Below are 20669 nucleotides of genomic sequence, written 5' to 3'. Positions count from 1 at the left end.
CCTTGCCAGGAAAGTGGTCTTGCCTGTTTAAAAAAAAAAAAAAAAGGCAGACTGGGCACATAAGATCTGCTAACCTCCACTGCATCATCTCCAGGAATAAGTGAAAGAGAAAGACAGGGGTGGCGAGGCAGTGTGTGGCCTGAGAAGGAAAATCCACCTAATCCCTTTGGTGTTGGTCTTGGAGGCAAGTTACCAAACGCAGACACTGAGGAGCTTATGGTCAACTTTTTTATTTCTACTTTTCAAATTGAAAGTAAAATAAGTCACTTCTCCCTTCTACTCAACAAGAGATCCCCTATTGAGTGTTCTGGACCTAAAATTAGTCCTCAATAAAAAGGAAACTCTAAAATACTCCTTGAAGCACACTAAAACAGTGTTTTTCTAAGGACTGCGCATTAAATGGTGGAAATTCATTCTTAAATTTAACTATAAAATACAATTCTTACTTGAAAGACCAGATGTTTCCAGAAGACAACATGTTTTCCTATCAAATATTTGCAGTATTAATGAATCAAATCTTGGCAAATCACCACATAACCAAAAACTGGATAAGTACAAAAAGTCTATCTTTAATGTTATTTTCCAGTTTAGTTACTGGATGTCACGAAGATGTTGTCTTGTGTTACTTATTTATTTTTAAAGTTTTTATTGTGTTATGTTAGTCACCATAAAATACATCATTAATTGTGTTATATCCATCGTCTTGATTTATGCATCATGTAAGAGTTACAAAGCTATTAAAATTGAACTTGAAGAGAAATGGATCTATAAATTCTGAAGGTCATTTATTTCATGGATTTTTATTACTTTTCAATAGCTAATCCCACAGGGGGATACCAGGCCCTCGTGAAGGTGTCCAAAATTACATAGCTACCAAAATACCATCAACACTATACTCTCCTCTGCCTTATCAATTCTTTCTGACCCTAACCACCAACAAAGGTGAGTCATGAAATTTACGTTGATATTTAAACCTTGTCTGCTGCTCTGCTGCTGTGTAAGCTACAGCTTTGAGACATTCAACAGTCCCCGTGAGAGTTGATGTACTTCCCTAGGTGGAAAGCACCTTATCAAACAAGCACCTCGTGAGACTTTTTTATGGTCACCACATGCTGTGAAATAGGGACCACTCCTCCCTTGATAATATCACGCCTGCTATCCGCAGGTCATGTTTCTTTCTCTTCCTGCTTGAGAAGTTGAGGACTCGTTGGTAGGAGTCAGGCACTGAGAGAAATATAGCTATCCTTTAAGGGCCTTAGGCAACTATGTACCAAACTAAAGTATGAGGTTTATAAAGTGTAAGTCGATTAAACTTCCATTAATATTCTGACTTGGAAGTTCCTCAGTGCACTGACAGGATCTGCCCCTGAGTTATTAATCTTCACAGCACAAATTCAGTCGTGAAGATAATTCCCTCCATTTGCAAATGGAGAAAGTGACAAGCACATGTTCAACCAGTGAGTGAGTGAGTGAGTCCACCTCCGCAGGGCCTCGTGGCCGTGCATGGGACACGTGGCCAGTCTTTAGGATGGCACGCGGCCCGGCAAGGTCTCTGGTCTCTTCACACTTCTGAACGCTAGACTCGAGAGGAAGTGTCATGTTACAGAGAAACAGGAAAATCTCTTTTCCATTGATTCAACCTTCTATGGTCATGGTTTGTACAAAACAGATAAAAATACGTTGTATTATTAACACGTCAATTAGAAGTTGGAAACCAAAAGTTCCAAAAGTTGGAACACAAGCTGCCAGAATCCTCCTGGGTCCTTGTGTGGCTGGGAAGGAATAGGAGGAGCATACAGCTGGTCATGTCTTACCTGTGCCTGGAAGGGGACATTTCTCACAGTGTGGGCCCCAGGCCTTGCCCACGCTACAACAGCAGAGCTGCTTGGTGAGGTGAACAGACAGAGGGTGCATACACTGCCTTCCGGAACTGACCAGACGGTAACAGGGCCCCTTCTCTTCAGAGATCACAGGGGTATCCGCTGAAGCAGAGAGATAAGGCCTGATGTCACCCAAGAAACAACAAAAGACTACATCGACTTTTCCTGTCATAATAAAATGAACCCTAAAGTCTGGGTTAGATACCATACTTCAGAACAAATTTAGGTAGATTTAGGGCATCGCCTTTCCTGATTTAGAGTCTGTTTACCAAATGTGTTTTAGAATCAGGGCCCCAAACCTCCCTGTCCCTATCTGGCCCCTTCGTCCATTCCAGCAAGCATTAGATCAGGTATGTGTACGTGAAGTAAACAGAAACCATTTCAACCAAAATCAACCGCCCAACTGAACCTAGGTACCTATTATCAAAATCACGACATCACTTATTTTCTTGTATTGAGCCATAATAGGGATCGTTCTGGGGCAGTCTGGTAAACAAGCAGGCGTGGTGAACATCAGGAACTTAACATAGCTGATGCTGAAGCCAGCTCTTGCCCTTCCTAAGGACAGTGAGAACTTGCAGGACTCGCTGAGGGCCAGTCTACAGCAGATGGGAGGCAGGGAGCAGCTTCTGACCTGCCGGGCTACACGAGACAGCACATCCGGGAAGGCAACGTTGTGTTCAGTCCCTTAGAAAACATGCAAAAGCACACCAGCCCATAGTCATCCAAGACCTAAGCCCGATTCCTGATGCTTCTATTCTAAGTTTAGTACATAAGACTTCACTAAACCAACCGCTAGACACTCTACTGAGCACATAAGGCAGCTATGAGGATAAGATACAGTCCTGCCATTGAAGAGTTCGTTTGTTTCCTAATGTAAAGGTGAGCCAGATCTAGGCTAAGCCAAAGTGCTGAACAGACCGAGCTTGATGGTCGCCCTTCTCCCATCCCAACCAAAGTTCTTCCCTACTGTATCACCAGCCAGATGAGGTTCTTCCAATTCGCCTTTCCCTCCCAATTCCTCTGGCTCCTGCCACTTCCAAAATCACCTTCCCTTCCTGCCCAGATCTCAGTTTTCAACCGTTCTAAAAGGACTGACACCTAAGGCAGTTCTCTAAGAAAGCTTCTGATCAAATTAAGGTACTACAACACAGTGAAAAGAGCAAAGGTTTGTAGAGCCAGGCAGATCTGGATTCTCACAGGACGTCTACCACGTGCCAGCAAGACAACCTGTGGAAGTCACTGGGACTGTGATGGTTCCCTGGATCTTCCCGCTGGGCTAGACCACAGCCAGGAGGTATTTGGTCAGACACAGGTCTGACAGTTGCTCAGAGGGTATGTTTTACCGGAGATTAACATTTATATTGGTAGACTTTGAGCAAAACAGGTAATCTCTAGAACGTGGTTGGGCCTCACCCTACTAGTGGAAAGGCCTTAAGAGGAAAAAGACTGAACTTCCAGAAGAGGAGGGAATTCTGTCAGCAGACTGCCTTCGGACAAACACGGTAACACTAACTCCTCCCCTGGTCTCCAGTCTACCAGCCTACCATGTGGATTCTGGACTTACGAGCCTCTACAATCACGTGAGTCATTTCCTTTAAAACCTCTCTCTCTACACACACACACGTGCACCCACACACCCAGCCTCATTTGCTCTGTTTCTCTGGAAGGAACGCTACTACCCTGGGTGAGCTTCAGTAACCCTCACCTAGGAATAACAGGCTCAGTGGGATTAGAAATACCATCTGCTCATAAAGCTTTGGTACAGAACAGACACAAAATACGTATCAGCCACTCTTTTTAATGAAAGTATATATCTCCATCCTCTCAATGGACATTTACACACATCTTGATCGTTGCTTGGAGGCAGAATTTGAACAAAGTGAAGATATTCAAAAACAGCTATTATTGGTGAATAGGGATGTGGAAGCAGCGGATTGAGGGGAGCAGAGGAGACCTTCCCAAAGCTTCAGAACTTATCCAGGGCTACTTAAAAAGTGCTCAGAGGAAAAAATTTGAGTGTTTTCCTCTCCCTTCTCCTACTTACTTTCTGGAATCTGTGTAAGATTGATGAAGGATAAAGGTCACAAAGCAAAAATAAAAGACAATGTAAGCATGGCTATCATCCCTAAAGGGATAATGAATCCCCGGAATGACTGAACATCACTCACGTGGCATGTGTGTGTTTGTGTGTGCACGTGCACCTATAGGTCGTACAATCTTAAGAACATATACCTAGTTCTAGTAGAATCAGCTTATAAGGGATTCTACCAAAAAACTTCCTCTTCAAATTATTTGGAACTGACAACACATATTTCCATAGAAACAATGTCAGGCCATCTCACAGGAGCCCATTTACACGTGGCAGGGCTTAATGATAACACTGACTGCATTAATGTCAGTTCTAGATCCCAGGAATGAGAGCCATTCAGAGCACGGCAGAGAGTTTCCTCAAATCCGTGACACTGGCTAACGGAGACATTGACTGCCTTCCACTCCCTTCTCCACTCTCCCTTCTATGTATCCACCTCACCCTCGCACCCAGGCAAGTGATACTGTATCAGGCACCATCTTCGTTACATTCCAAGTGCTCCCACATCCAAGGACCCGAAAGAAACCTCCTACCGTGCCTGTCCCCAAAATTAAACCAAAATGCCACATCAGCAATCTGGTGTTTTAAGGGACTTAAATGTATGAATTTTAGAGAAATTGCTTGTTCATTAAAGTGAGTTGATGGTTGTTAAGATCTTGTGCACTACACAAACACACACACAGAGTTTGGGGTATTTTATCATCTGGAGCATAAAGATAGAAGTCTAGTGAACCGATTCTTTCTAAACAAACCATCTGTAGACTTTTGTCTTCCTATCAGATGCTTCCAAAGCATTTCAAATTGGGGTTTTTAGGGGTATTAAGAGAATCACTGGCTTATGGTCATCAAGTCAATTGTTGCTGAATATGGGTGTGTCGACCATGTTCTAATGAGACACGCCTTACCCCAACTACATAGAGGAACAAGAAACTAATTTAAAAAAATGTACTCCTTCAAAGATGGAAGACCACCAAGAAGGAAGCCATTGAGAAGGTCTAGCCTACATACCTCAGTTTTACTGGTGCTCCCATGATTCAAATTTCCTTTGACCTACAACTACGTGGAAGAAAAAGTGTTGTTTATGCCTCAGATTTCTAACAGGGTGTGCCTTTTTAAGCCACTATTTTAACCCCTACATAACCTGTCATTCTTTTATCATCTCCAATCTCTCACATGGCAATTCTACTCATCTCTAGCACTTTTACGTTCTAGTCAATGTGACATGTAAATCCAGAAACAATATGCTCTGAATCATGAAGTTGAGTATCTTTAGTCACAGACTGGAAGGCCAGTCATAATGGGTAATTCATTATACACTACATTTATTATTTTAAAATATGGCACACATGATCATGTATTCTCTTGAGTCATAAGGTTTTATGCTACACTAAAGAAATCAGTACTGCCCCAAGATTTCAAAAAAGTAAGTGGAAACGGGTATGGGATGGAGTACTGATGTTCCTATGCACAGACACACTGAAACAGTGGGTTTTGTAGATTATATTTTTGCAAGATGTACTGCTAAGATTAAGGTGGAAAGATTCAGGTACTCTATATAGACAGAAACACATTTCAAGAGTGTAAAACCTGGGGCATCTGGGTGGCTTAGTGGGTTAAAGCCTCTGCCTTCGGTTTGGGTCATGATCCCAGGGTCCTGGGATCAAGCCCCAAGTCGGGCTCTCTGCTCAGTGGGGAGCCTGCTTTCCCCTCCCCCCTCTCTCTGTCTGCCTGTCTGCCTACTTGTGATCTCTGTCTGTCAAATAAATAAATAAAATCTTAAAAAAAAAAAAGAGTGTAAAACCTACTGGAAATGCCACATCAGTCAGTCAGGATCCCAATTCTTTTTTTTCTTAGCTAGAGATATAGAAATCCCCTAAAATAATAAGCATATAGCTCCATATTCTTGTCTTGAATCATCACCATATAGCCAATGCTGACGGTGCCCACTTACAAAGCACAGCACAAAGGAAAGATGCTATGGTTCTCTTATTTGGGTTCCCCCGTAGTCTCTCAAACAACTTAATTACAGGGCTAGACAGTAAATTCTGATCATACATTCAAAGACATCTTCCACACATGAATGATAAGTATCACTAAGCAGATATAAATTAATCTGGCACTGAGAAGAAGGTAAAAAACATTAAAGACTAGAGAAGATGGTATATAGCTAGCCTGTTTTCAACCCCCTGCCCAGCCCCAACACCCCCAATATCCTCATTCATCTCTTGGGTGAATTCCACATCAGAGTTCCATCCCTTTACGCTTAAAACCCCCTTGGGAGGAGTGATGGGAGAGAGGGAAAATGTGGATGAGGATCTGAGAGATGAATTTGCTGAAAGAAGAGCCACCAGGCACCCTTTTTGGGAAACGGGCTATTCACTTCTGGGAGAACTAAAATAAAAGAAACTGTGATCCGGGAGCCAGTGCAGAGTTACGCCATCTATTCTATCATGTGGCAAGGAAGACTAAACCACGGCCCCCTTGGTAAATAAAGGACTCGCTACCATCCATTCAGACCCACTTCTTCTTCCTTATTCAAGGCTCAGCTTGTGGAGTAAGAGCCAGCTTCAAACGTGGACTTTGCCACTTAAAGGCTGTGTGGCTTTCTGCAAGATCCTTACTAACCGCTCCAAGCCTCCATTTCTTTATTTCTAAAACAGAAAAAAACCAGCCATGTAAACCTCATGGACGTCTTGGAAGTATTTTACCCGCTAATGCATACCAAGGGCTTCGTGCCTGATGCTTATAAAATGCACAATAAAGATGCTGATGTCACTGCCCTGGTTTCTGCCGTTACTGTCACGTGGGGGCAAACACTTTGCAGAGACGTGTCTGTCTAGCCCCCAGGCCACAATGCTGCAAGACCCCTAAGCGAGAGACCTATGCAGGGATGGCCGCAGAGGAGGTAGAAAGACAAGAGAAGGTGCAAGACAGATTACAAAGATGAACGACTTTCTTGAAGACCAGAGGCGAGGACAGGGTCAAAAGTGGCCTAGGAGCTCCCGGCCTAACTGCCTGGAAAATGGTGTCACTTGCCCAGAACCACTAAGTCAGAAGGGAAAGGAAGAAAGAAGGAGGAGTCCAGCAGTCACTTCCCCACCAGCTGTGTCAAACAACGATCTAGCACGGTGCTGTCCAATACATTAACGCCTGGCCACATGTTACTACTTCAGTAAAATTTCAATGAAACACAACTTAAAATTCAATTCCTTAGTCGCCCTGCCCACATGGGACTAACATCTGTTACATCAGACAGCACAGATCCAGGACATTCCCATCATCACAGAAAGTCCTACTGGACAGCGTTGACACAGCTCAAGAGTAAGCAAACTCCTTCCGTAAAAGGCAAAATAATAAATAGTTATTTTAGACCTTGTGAGCCCTCCAGTCCCTGCTACAACTTCCCAACTCTGCCATCCTGGCATTAAAGCAACATGAGGACCACCTGTAAATGACAGGGCCTGGCTGTGTTCCAATAAAACTTGACAAAAACAGACGGTGGAACAGATTTGGCCCATGAGCCATATCTTGCCAATCCCTGATCTGGGAGCCTAAACTAGAGGCACACAACCCAGTTTTAAATCTCAAAAGAGTCCCTGGGGGGCCTGGGTGATGCAGTCCATGAAACTTCCCACTCCTGGTTTGGGCTCAGGTCCTGAGCTCGGGGTCCTTGAGATTAGGCTCCATGTCCTGCCCCTGCGCCACCCTCAAGACAGAGCCTGCTTGAGAGCCTTCCTCCCCCTCTCCCTCCCTTTTGTGCTCACGCTCTCTCTCAAAAATAAATAAATCAATCTGTAAATCTCAAGATTCCCTTTACTAGCTGTATCATCGTAAGAAGCTGTGGAAAGCTCCCCGGACTTCAGTTGCCTAATGCGTAAAACAAGAAAAACGGTATCTCATTAAGATGTTAGAGAAGTAAAAAGACGACGGGCATACACATGACTAACTTTCAGAAGGAATGTGTTCCTCATCTCATGATTTCCAGGTTTTCTGGGTGCATTTCTCCAACCCTCTATTTCTAAATTAGCACCCAGGTCCCAGGGCAAAAATGCAACCAGATAGCAGGCTCAGAGATTTTGCATCTGGGCATTTTTCTACCAAACCTATGGACATACCCACTGTAGCTCTCATCCTGGAGCTCCTGAATTCCCAAGAGAATTGCAGCTCAGAAAGTCAGAAAGTTTCCCTATTGCAACTGCAAAGGTTATTATCCTTTTCTTGGATTTGCTCTGACAAATCTTACAACTTCCCCTTTCCCCATGGTGAGGCAGAAGGAGGTCTGAAGATGCATGCAGCAGCAGAATCCGAAGGTGCAGACCCAGAGGTCTGGACAGCAGAGGCCAGAGCCCTCTGGCTTTCCTTCTCTCAGCTTTGCTAAGTCAAGGACAGAGAGTGGGCAAGAAGAAAGAGAAATGGTTGCAGCCTTTGGCCAGAGTCAGGGAATTCTGAGGGTGTTCACTTCAGTGCATTTGAGAACAGGGAGAGCTTCCCGTTGCTCCCTGGCCATTGCCAAGTGCCTTTCTTTGCGTTCAGAGTCAGCCACACCTTTTATGGCCTGGCTATGCCCTAAATTCATGCTGCCTGAGCAAACGCGGTCAGTCTCTCCCATTTGCTTACATGCTGTATCCGTGGCAGTTTTCATACCTCTCAAAAACAGATACTCTAAACGTTATACAACAACTCCTCCCGGTGCCTTTGTGTGTCTGGGCACGGGGGTCTATGTGTGTGCATGAGTGTATGTGACACCCCAGTCTCCTTCTGCTATTTCCCCATGACTATTAAGGATACCACCATCTTGCCAACATTTTTCCCCCTTACTCCGTACACATCACCTACTTTCCTGATTCTTCTCAACTGCCTCCCCCTTCCCTCGGTGCCTCACATAGATTCCCTCAAAATATAGTTCACAAACAAATTAGGCTGGACGGAACCAAGTCACAAATCATGAGAGAACTCCACAGTTCTGTGATGTGACATGGGGTAAATTCAAAGGAAAGAGAAATAAATCTGCCACTCAATCCTGGTCAAGATCCCAGGTTTTAACTCAAACTCTGAAATGGAACATTAACTAGCAACAAACCTCTCTTAATACTTATCCTTTCAGCTGTTGCAGCTGAACCATAAAATTGAATTATTTATTTTTCAAATGCGAATGAATGGTTGTTTAGTAAGTTCAGTATTATTTGGGCAACGATAGGGAAAATAAATGCTAAGGAAACGTGTAAGTGTTTCAAAAATCTCATTGGCAGATTTCTACAATCTTGTTAAAAACCTGGATATCTGCCCTTGACTCTAGACATCAGATCTAGTCAAAGTTCAATAAAACACTTCGTGACCAGCTCTCCAACTTTACCTAATCTGCAATCTTCAATGTGGTCATTTTAACCAGACTACAAGTCAAATGAAGAAAAATACCCCAAACATTTAAAGCAAATTCTATATCCTAACTCTGTAAAATCTTTTACGCTTAAAATTATGAAACTATTCAAAATATTTACTCATGTAATTCTAATCAGCCAGAAAGAATCTATAAATCATCGGGGTACTTTCAACAATGTGATTTTTGACCTGAAATTTCCAAATCCTTGCATTAGTTTTCAAACATACCTTGTATGCAAACATCATTTCATAGTCTAATTTTACCACCCACCACCAATGCCCTAGAATTAGGTGTCTGCCTCATGATCAGAATTGTCTGTGAAAGAACATGGAAAAAAGAACTTACGTGCAAAATGTCCTAATCTGCATTTGACAGTTTTTAAAAGAAAATAGTAGTAATTAGTAACAATTTTCCGGAAAACTCTGTGAACTGATTTTTAAAAGTAATGAATGAGACTGTCATTTTCATTTTACTATACTTGTCCATACTTCATCATGTCTATGTATCTCAGGGAGAGCTACACAATTAAAATAATAGATAACGTCCAGCAGGAACGTGTCTTGACCAAAGACCCAGTTTAAAAATGGAGGCCAGAAGGACACAGCTTAACATATACCAAAATCACGTTAAAAAGGAGGCAATAAAAATAAAAACCTATCAGGACAGAAATACAGAATTGTTCTTAAAATTATCCTAACAGTTTTTGCCATACATTAATTTACAGTGTTTAAACTTCAATTATAGGGCGCCTTGGTGGCTCAGTGGGTTAAGCTGCTGCCTTCGGCTCAGGTCATGATCTCAGCGTCCTGGGATCGAGTCCCACATCGGGCTCTCTGCTCAGCAGGGAGCGTGCTTCCTTCTCTCACTCTCTATCTGCCTGCCTCTCTGCCTACTTGTGATCTCTGTCTGTCGAATAAATAAAATCTTAAAAAAAAATAAAAAAAATAAACTTCAATTGTATATGGCTTCTAAACAACTGCAGTGATTACCTGCTTTGCCATAATGAACACCGTTCTTTAAAAAGTAAGGTAATCTTAAAAAAAAATCTGCATGTGAGAACTTTCTATCTAAATTCATCCATCTCTGGTTGTCGAGTGATCTTTAGGGACTACACTGGATTAGGTTTTGTGGCTAGAGAGTTTCTTTGGAGAAACTATATATTTTCTGCATTAATATTAGGACATAGGGTTTGACGAAGGATTTTTACCCTTACCAGGTACAAGAGAAAAACTTAGACACAACATTTGTAAGGCAAAACAGTCTAACTCTGGAGACACATTTTGGTGGTTTTTGAGGACAACAGAGAAGAATCTTAGAAATTAGAATTGAATAGAAAATCTGAAATGCAGTGTCTTTATAACTATTTCCCAGACTCTACAAATGGAGCAAGTACAGTGAAACCTCATTAAATCAGACACCAGTGACTCAGAATTTGGACTAATTAAAGACAGAAGCTGGACAAAGTTTAACCCAGCCTAAATAATGCTTAAAATGCTCAGGAACGGAAAAACTGTTGTCATCTTTCAGGTATGAAAATTTTAAATAACTCTCCATGAGAGTTTATTTTCTCAGTGTACTTCTTCCCTACCTTGAAGTTATAGCTATTATAGGACTGCAATAAAAATTTAATTTGGAGAAAGATCCAAAACAGGGATGTTAGTAGGTCTGCCTCCTTCCAGCTGTCCTTTTAATGAGATTTCCCCACACATTTACAATAGTCAGTTGACTTCTGAGTCTTCATCTTCCTTTGGATACCCCCCTCCTCAAATTAAAAAAAAAAATAAAAAGATCCAAAATAGGAATAAAAAGTGATCATTACTTACGAACACAACTCGAAAAGGTAGGATCCGGCCCAAATCCCATTTTGCAGGTACATCTGTAGCTGCCCATGGTATTCAAACACTCACCATTAGGGCACACGCCCTGGAGCTGGCATTCATTAATATCTGCAGGAAAACACAATCCTCTTAGAAGGGGGTGGTCCAGCCCAGTTGCACAGATTCTGGCTGTAAACAGCATTCACTCTCTTTTTCACTACATTAATCTCTTAGTGACAGTAAATGAGAGATGTTGGCTTTTAATGCAGCGGGTATGAGTGACCCCAAATTGAATCAAGCATTCAATGAACATCTACAATTTATATCATAACTATTTATTATGCACCTTCGATGTACCCGTTTCTGTTCGAGATACTAGAAATTTACTAGTTATCAAACTGACAAGATTCCAACCCTCACAGTTCTTACCTTAACAGGTATCAGATTTTAGAGATCATACAGGTAAGGCAAAGATTCTTGCCCTAAAGACGCAAGCTATCTATCTGGACATACAACGACCTACCAATTAAAGAAGTGAAAAGCAGTTGAACTTACCATAATAAGAAGAAAGGTCATTAATGTGAAGAAGTCAAATTATGAAACTGCCCACGTAGATAGTAAGAGCTGACGGAGTTAGCTGAAGGTAGGGGAGACCAGAGCCTTGAGGAGGGCTTAAGACTTCATCAGGCATGGGGCGCCTGGGTGTCTCAGTGGGTTAGGGCCTCTGCCTTTGGCTTGGGTCATGGTCCCAGGGTCCTGGGATCAAGCCCCACATCGGGCTCTCTGCTCAGCAGGGAGCCTGCTTCCCTCTCTCTCTGCCTGCCTCTCTGCCTACTTGTGATCTCTGTCTGTTGGGTGAATAAATAAAATCTTAAAAAAAAAAAAAAGACTTCATCAGGCATCGAGGTCAGGGAGAAGGTGGAAGATGGGTGGATGGGTGGATGGATGGATGGATGGATGGGGAGGAAGGCGTGGGTAACCTACAACAGTGACCCCAGAGCATGGCCGCAGAGACTGCACAAAGGGAGGGGGGAATCAAGAAACACTAAGTCAAACTTGGCTGGAAAAGTAGTTTCTGGAAGGTAAACAGTTGGAAAAAGAGCCAGTTAAAGCCAGGCCAGCTTTGGATTCACTGGTACTGAGACAAGGAGCCATCCTAAAGGTTTCTGAGCACAAGGAAGATAGCACCAAAGGCAGGATCCAACGAAATTCATGTGGCCAACACATGGCTTGGTGAGAAGAGACCGGAAGTGGATGATGGAAGGAGTAATGCAAGTAGGAGACAGGACAAGCCAGGTTGGGACAGTGAGAATAATCAGGAAGGAATTTTTCTTCTGAAAAGAACAATGAGCCAAATGCGTAGATAGTGTTTGACTGGCCAGCAGAACACTGGAAAGGAGCAGAAAGGAGTTGAAGATGCCTGGGAGGTATCTAATCTGGGAAAAGAGGAAAAGACACCGTTGGTTTTGTGGAAAGTTCTGAGGAAAAAAGAGGCAAATGAAGAGACTAGTTTTACACTTGAAGGTCACATAAGGATACACAAGTATAAAATCCAGGAACAGTGGTAGATTTAGGAATAAAGTAAAGACACAACATGGCTAGAAATAAAGACTTGAGGTCACCCATATAGGGTGATTGCTATGGTATGAATGTTTGTGCCCCCCCCAAATTCAGGCATTGAAATCATAACCCCCAAAGGGGGCCTTTGGGAGTCGCTTAAGCCATGAGGAAGATCCCCACTCCCTTCCATCGTTTGAGGACACAACAGAGATATCTGCAACCAGTAGAGGGCCCTCATCAGAAGGGACCATGCCAGCACCTTGATTTTGGACTTCCCAGCCTTCAGAACGGTGAGGAACAAGTATCTGTGGTTTATGAGCTACCCAGTTGGTGATATTCTATTACGGCAGCCCAAATGGGCTATGACAGCAATCCAAAGGAAAATCAAAATGATTTGGAAGAGGAGAGATAAAAACATGTGCTTAAAAAAAAAAAAAAGATTGTAGAGTATTTTGTAAAGGTCATTAATTAAAAATGAAAAACAGACTAGGACAAGATAAAAGTGAAAAATTAATGGTTATTTCTATTTTTATTCAGGTGGCTTATGAAGTTTGACAATTAACAAACATGGTTATTAGCATTTCTGTTTCCAATAATGTTTGCCTGCTTCAATCATCAATTCCAATAAAATTTCTATTAATGATTTAAAAATTAATTTTCTGTATTAAAATAGGACACAATCGGTAGCAAAATTTTACCAGCAAAACTGTCACATAATAAGGCAAATATAAACCTCAATAAATCCTTATTTGCTTGTATTTCATATTCTAAGTAGCCCCTGATTTCCATAATGGATCTATTTTATTGAACACATGCAGTCTGTAATTCCAGCAATAAAACACTTTTTCAATGACATCCAAATAACAAAAGAACACATATATTTGCTGTAGAAATCCTACAGCTTTCTAACTTGGACCCAGCTGAAAGCTGGCACCGCCAGACCACACCTGGCATGGCATATGGTCCCGCACCTGGTCATCTCACTCTTTATCAGAGCCTACACTGTGCTGTGATACATGCCCACACACAGCAGGCAACTGAAAATATTCCCTTATCACTCACTGTTCTTAAGAAAACCACCATGGAGGACCAGAAAGAATGGCAAGTCCGGTTGGGGCTACATGGTACGAGTAAAGCCCCTATTGTATGTCCCAGGTTAAACCTCAAATTTGGGTAACCAGCCAGTTGCAGGCAAAAAAGGCAGGACAAAACCTGCACTCTCCAGTTCTCCCTAATGTCCCCACTTATCTGTGAGTTAGGAGCCTTCCTCCTTCTCTGAGTGGCCGCTACTCCTGCTCATTGGTTGCACTCCTACATATTTCTCGTTCACCTTTGGGATGCAAAAGTGTCCCTTGACTGGAGTTTTCTATGAAGTGGTGTGCCAGCCTCACAGCTGGCTGCCAGGTTACAATGGCGGGTTTCTCCTCCAATGCATAAATATCTGATGTACAACCATTTGCTTGTGCCCTCTTCCAATATCCTCTCTTTGACTCTCCTCAATGTTGTCCATTGCTTCAGCCATGATGCCGTGTGAACGGAGGACAGGAATTAAGACTTAAGAAAAAAAAAAAACAACCCACCCTGGTGATAGATAGGAAGAGAAAAATTCAAGAGGAAGGGGAATCCTGCATTTCCTATTACCTCTACCTTTATCAGCTTGTGCTCCCGGCACTAACTAGCTACACCACTTCCCCTAATTTTGGCCCTAGAAGCATGCAACTAACTTTCTACCTCACACTTTCTCGGCTTCCAGAAAAACTATTTCCCTTAACTGTCTCAATTTATTTTTTAACCTATTCTCTAAAATACCATAAATTAGAGAGTAAATTTCCAAGTTCCTTCCTAATTTATATACAGCAAAGTATATCGATCTTAAATATACAGCCACATGACCTTTCACACATACATATGTATATGTATATCCATGCATGCACACGTACATAACTGGGTAACCACCACCCAGACTGTGATCTAGAACATCTCCATTGTCTCCGAAGGCTCCTTTACTACGCAATCCCATCAACATCTCTGCCCCCACAGGCAACTGCTCTCATCCATTAGTCGACCCTGTTCTTCCACTTCATCGAAAGGAAATCCTATTGCATACGTCTTTTGTCTGACTTTTACTCATTATTATGCCTGTGAGATTCATCATTATTGCATATAGCAATCCATTCTCTTACTGCTATTATATTTTATTGTGTGAGAATATAAAAATTAATTTATCCATTCAACTGTTGATTGACATGTGAAGTTCCATGTTAGTTCCAATTTTTGGCTATCAGTAACGATGCTTCTGTGAACATTCAAATACAGACATCTTTTGGTAGGCCAAGGTGCTTATTATTCTCCTGTACGTATAAAGGAGTAGAATTTCTGACTCACTAGAGAAGACTCATGATTACTTTAATAAATAATCACAGAGTTGTCCAAAATGGTTATGCCAATTTCCATCCCTGGCTCCAACTGTTCCACATCCTCACCAAATTACTGTCAGTCTTTTTCACTGTAGCTGTTCTGGTGGGAGTGTAGTGTTGTTACACTGTGGTTTTAATTTGCATTTCCTTTTCATATATTTATTGGTCATCTGAATATGAAAACATTCTCTTCTAAAATGCAAATATCTAGGGAATGTTGTAGGTCAGTAAGATTGCTTTCCTCTCAGTAGTCAAGGAGATCACTGGTAATTCCCCAAGGGAGAATGGTGTGTGCTTGCTTTCAGGACATTTTGGGTTGTCACAAGGACTGGAGAGTAGAGAGAGTAGATAGCAGGGAGTCTAGCATTCAAGAAGTTTGGGTTGTCCCCCTTGACAAAGACTTGCTCAGCCAAAAATGCCCACAATGTCCTCGCTGAGAAATCCACACAGAGATGGTTAAACTCTGAGTTTGTAAGTACAGAGGGTCCATTTGACTCAGCATCTGTATCTTGTTCAAATGACAATCTTCTGTTGTCACAGAGACTGTCACAAGAGACTGAGTCCCCCACATCTCTAAGTTTCAGTCTATGTGGTTTGTGACCTACAAGGCTACAGTCCTCACTACCAAGTCTGACCAGGTCTCTGACATGGTTCATCAGACTTAACTGTCACCTGCGGAGCTGTCCTCAGAACCCTGGGAACCTGGTTCAGCTATTTTAAGCAAGGTGCTTCTTTTGCATTTGCTTCAAATATTGAGCTTCTATAATAAGATGGCACTTGTCAAAATTTGTAAAAGTTTTATATCCCAACTTTTTATTTCTGTGCCAAATTATACGGCAGATTTCAACAACTTATTCACAAAACCTTCAAAAGCATTCCAGTCATAAATTGTTAATTCCCAACACACAAAATTTTACACCTAAAAGCTAGATAAAAATAGTCTTTTTCTTTGGGGGGGCGGCGCTTTCTTCTTCCATCCCCAGTTTTGCTCCCAAGGAAACTGTAGGTGGTTAGTTTATTAGTTTATATGCTTTGTGTTTAAAAAAACGAAAACAAGGGAGCCTGGGTGGCTCAGTCAGTTAAGGTCTATCTTTGGCTTGGGTGGGGCGGTGTCCCTGCTGGGCCCCAGGGGAGTCAGCTTCTCCTTCTGCCCCTCCCCCCCCCATGCTTTCTCTTGCTCTCTCAAATAAATAAAAACTTTAAAAACAAAATAAAAACAAAACCAAAAAGATAAAAAACAGATCTCCCATCATTTTTAATTTAGAACCTTAGAAAATAATATGAAACATGAAAAGTTACCCAAATGACTTTCTCAGGTAGCCAAGCTCCTTAAGATCTTTCTAAACAAACTGAAGGAAATGAGGGGTTCAAAATGCTTTAAGAAATAAAATGTATTAGGGGCACCTGGATGGCTCAGTGGGTTAAAGCCTCTGCCTTTGGCTCAGGTCATGGTCTCAGGGTCTCTCAGGGTCCTGGGATTGAGCCCCACATTGGGCTCTCTGCTCAGCGGGGAGCCTGCTTCCCCCTTCCCCCTCTCTCTCTGCCTGCCTCTCTGCCTACTTGTGATCTCTGTCTGTCAGAGATAAATAAAAAAAAAAAAAAAAAAAAAAAGATGCATAAGCTAAACACATTATATCTGGACATGAGAGGTCTGAAGAGTACACTAGATGTTATCAGGCAAAACTTGAACAATTATACAGAACATGATGGGCAAATTATGAATTATAATTCTATTTAGATCCCAATTCCTACGGCTATTTTTTTAAAAAATCAAATAAAAGCCTCTAACTTGATTCTTTTTATAAATAACATATTTGACAAACATGACTGGGTTTCAGAAGTCTCATATTTTAGAGGGTCAGCCAATCTCCCTTATTGTATTCTGATTAAATTGAAAACAGTTTAGAGTTTAAAGAAACAGATAAACAAATGAACGTGTTCATTGTTCTCCCTCTATAGAGCCCTGAATTTTTCTAGCCAACTGTGGAAATCTATCCTTGCAAAGAATGGTATCCCCTCACAGTTCACGGATTTAACGAATATAGATCCAAAGGAAAGGCAGGAGGAGCTGGCCCTCTTGAACAGCCAGGCCCTCTACCTCCCAAGCTGAGAGGCTTTGTTAAGTCCAGAAGCTGACAGAAGCAGAAAGAAGAAAAGAAATCTCAGACAGCCCTACATGCTCCCTTCCGGTAGGCAAAAATCTATAGAGCTACAGGGAACATGAAGGGGACTTAACCTACTTCTCAACTCACTTAAAGCATTTATAGAGTTTCTCTGCCCACTACAGCCTACCATGTGCGTCTGGCTGTAACAAGTTCAATAAAACAAAGCTCTCTTTTTGTGAGTTTAAAATGGTTGAATATTAGCAACATCACATGGTTCAACCTCATACAACCAAAATCGAAGGCTAGGCATCTATTAGCAGATAGCAGAAAGATAAAGAGGAGTTGGAAAATATGCCAAACAAGGGACTCTTTAAACAAGTTAACGTAACACAGCTTTAGTATCTCAAGAGTAGGGAACGGCACAATAATGGAGTAGAATGAGACCAGGACCCTCTTCCTCCTCCTTTACGTGTGTATAGCACACCTCCTCTCACTGGAACTTCAAACCACTCTGGATGGTAAGCAACACCATAGTTATTCTTATTTTACAAGCAAAATCTGGCCAAGATCTTTTTTTTTTTTTAAGATCTTACTTATCTGAGAGACAAGAAATAGAATGTGTGCAAGAGAGTGAAAGAGAGCGAGAGAGCAAGTGGGCGTGTCCATGTACATGTGAGCTGAGGGGAGGGGCAGAGAGAGAGGGAGAGGAAGAAGGAAAGCATGTCAGGCCGACTTCATGCTACGTGCAGAGCCCTATGCAGGGCTTGACCTCAGGACCCAGATTTCAATTGAGCCACCCAGGTGCCCCAAGATCTTATTTTTTAAAAGGGTTGGGGGGGCATGTGTGACAATCTAATGAGAAGCATATCCCATTAAGATCTACACCTGGGTGGCTCAGTGGGTTAAAGCCTCTGCCTTCGGCTCAGGTCATGATCCCAGGGTCCTGGGATCGAGCCCCGCATCAGGCTGTCTGCTCCGCGGAGAGGCTGCTTCCTCCTTTCTCTCTCTCTCTGCCTGCCTCTCTGCCTACTTGTGACCTCTGTCTGTCAAATAAATAAATAAAATCTTTAAAAAAAAAAAAAAGACCTACATTTGGTATAATAGGGATGCTAACTTACGTTACCTACGAGAGCAAGTCATTTAGTTTCTCTTGATGTACACTCCTTTTCTGTAACACAAAGGGGCTGAGCCAGATAATTCCCAAGGTTACTTCCAGCTTAAATATTCAGACTTCAAAACAACCTGGTTGGAAATGCCAAGGAATAAATAAAGTATGACAGTTTGTGCATAATATATTACGAACAGCGTAAGTGTCCTTATGGGAACTAAATGCACTTTCTCCTAAAGGAAAGTATGTATGTTTAACAGAGTCATAATTTACTGCCTTTTCAGTGACGTAAGTTTATACAGGAAATGAGGCATGTCCAGTAACTGAAAGGAATTAAGTACTAGGTGAGAAGAGTACATGAAGATCTTCATACTGTGCAGAACGATGAAGCTTTCTACAGATTCTGCTGTGGATATTCAGTTTTTGCTGATGGACAGAAATTCCAGCATACGATCTCACAATAGGACTCCCACTTGAAAGCAGAAAAAATACGTCTCAAGGTCAATACTTTTCCTAGCCAGACAGACCATTTGGCTACTTAATAGGGACCACTTGCTTTAGAGAATGTGTTCTCCCAGAGGACATGTGGATTCCTTCAACTCCTGTAGAAGCAGATTCACCCTGGGTGCACCGTAAAGGCATATGACGGTATGTCAAAAGGTACACACAGGCTTGGATACTTTTTTATTTTTTTTAAAGATTTTATTTATTTATTTATTTATTTTTAAAAAGATTTTATTTATTTATTTGACAGAGAGAGATCACAAGTAGGCAGAGAGGCAGGCAGAGAGAGAGAGAGAGAGAGAGAGAGGGGGAAGCAGGCTCCCTATGGAGCAGAGAGCCCGATGCGGGACTCGATCTCAGGACCCTGAGATCATGACCTGAGCTGAAAGCAGTGGCTTAACCCACTGAGCCACCCAGGTGCCCCAAGATTTTATTTATTTATCTGACACAGAGATCACAAGTAGGCATAGAGGCAAGCAGAGAGAGAGAGGGGGAAGTAGGCTCCCCACTGAGCCCCCAAATACCATTCTGTAGGTCTCTTTGCAGTCATGTTTGTCTCAAGCTTGACCTCAGTGCTGTAGGTTCCCTTACCTGATCTCTAACTGTCCCACCTTTGCAAATGATAACCTAGCCCAAGATGGATTTGCTCGCTAGACTCACTGAGAGGAGGCAAACCACTGTGCGAGCAACTCAACTCACTTGCAGCTCTTCTGTCTTCAGAGTAACATGATAAAAGAATTATCACCACCCCAGAGAACAGCTTGTATTTATTTCTTGCTACATGTGTGCTACACATGGAAAACACTAATAACATACACATCTCTGTTGGTCTTGGATTTCTGACTCTAGTCTACAGGCACGACATTAATTTTTCCTTGAAACATTCACAGGAGCATGAATCCATCATGGGCTTTCCTCATCACTCGTGATACAACAGTCATCTTCCCATTGATTTTATAGCCCCAGAGATTCAGGTCAAAGAGCTATTGGAAAATACAACGTGCTAATGACTCACTTCACCACTGTCTTTCCTGAAGAAAAGTGAATAAAATAAACAGACACTTCCTTTTTGAATCCTATCCCAGTGATATAAGCACAGTAAGAAGACACACTAGAAAAAGACTCTCAAATGGATCAGAATGAGTCCCAAATTGGTTCTTAAATGCTGAAACATGAAGCTTAAGTCCAGACCAAAAGCTGTTTAAGTTCTATCGAAAATTCTGTGCTTACTTAAACTAGAAACTACAGCAGAAGCTCCAGAAAAATGCCTAGGAGGGTAAAAGAAACCCTTCAAATCAGTAACACATCAATGCTCTCTTAGTCACTGACTTCTGTAAAACTTGATCCAGAATCACATTAAGTACCACAGCACTGGGATTAAAACACTAAATATAGCAGAGCACTATGATGAATTTCTGGCAGCTAAATAAAAAGAATTTTAAACATTTTAAAGTGTTTTGAAGAACTGACTTATCAAGTCTGATGGGCTTCAGACTTAACTTCTACCTACTGATTTTCTACTGTAACTTTCCAAATACATAGCAAGAACAATGGATTCTAAATCTCATATTTATACCCACACTGCCGTCGCATACACATTCCCTATTTCTTCCTAGAAAGAAATAAACATCACAAAAATCAATGCCCTTAGGTTGTGGAACTGAAAGCAACTTTAGAGACAATGCTAACTAGAGAATACTGCATAGACAGAGAAGTCAGAGAACACACTGAAGAAATGGAAAAATGTATTGAAAAGATTTTAAATGAAGACATCAATGGCTATTATCACATCACTGGCCAGAACTG

At 41.9% G+C, this 20669-nt stretch overlaps 1 protein-coding gene across 12 annotated transcripts in view; it reads right to left on the bottom strand.

The window, feature by feature from the left end:
- The window catches only part of LTBP1 (latent transforming growth factor beta binding protein 1), a 399079-nt gene that overhangs the window by 133758 nt on the left and 244652 nt on the right, over nucleotides 1-20669 (bottom strand). For 11 of the 12 annotated variants that reach the window (XM_045079241.1, XM_045079243.1, XM_045079244.1 and 8 more), the window contains 2 exons: nucleotides 11176-11298; nucleotides 1815-1982 (listed from right to left, as the gene is read on the bottom strand). In XM_045079241.1, coding sequence (XP_044935176.1) covers nucleotides 1815-1982; nucleotides 11176-11298 — 291 coding nt within the window. The remainder of the gene's footprint in view (nucleotides 1-1814; nucleotides 1983-11175; nucleotides 11299-20669) is intronic. The other variant, XM_045079248.1, reaches the window with a different exon arrangement.

This window comes from Mustela putorius, unplaced genomic scaffold, assembly GCF_011764305.1.
Source record: "Mustela putorius furo isolate JIRA1106 unplaced genomic scaffold, ASM1176430v1.1 tig00000281_pilon_pilon_pilon, whole genome shotgun sequence".
In the NCBI taxonomy this organism is placed as follows: domain Eukaryota; kingdom Metazoa; phylum Chordata; class Mammalia; order Carnivora; family Mustelidae; genus Mustela; species Mustela putorius.
The sequence above is the reverse complement of the archived record's forward strand: the minus strand, read 5'-3'. Positions and strand labels throughout refer to the sequence as shown.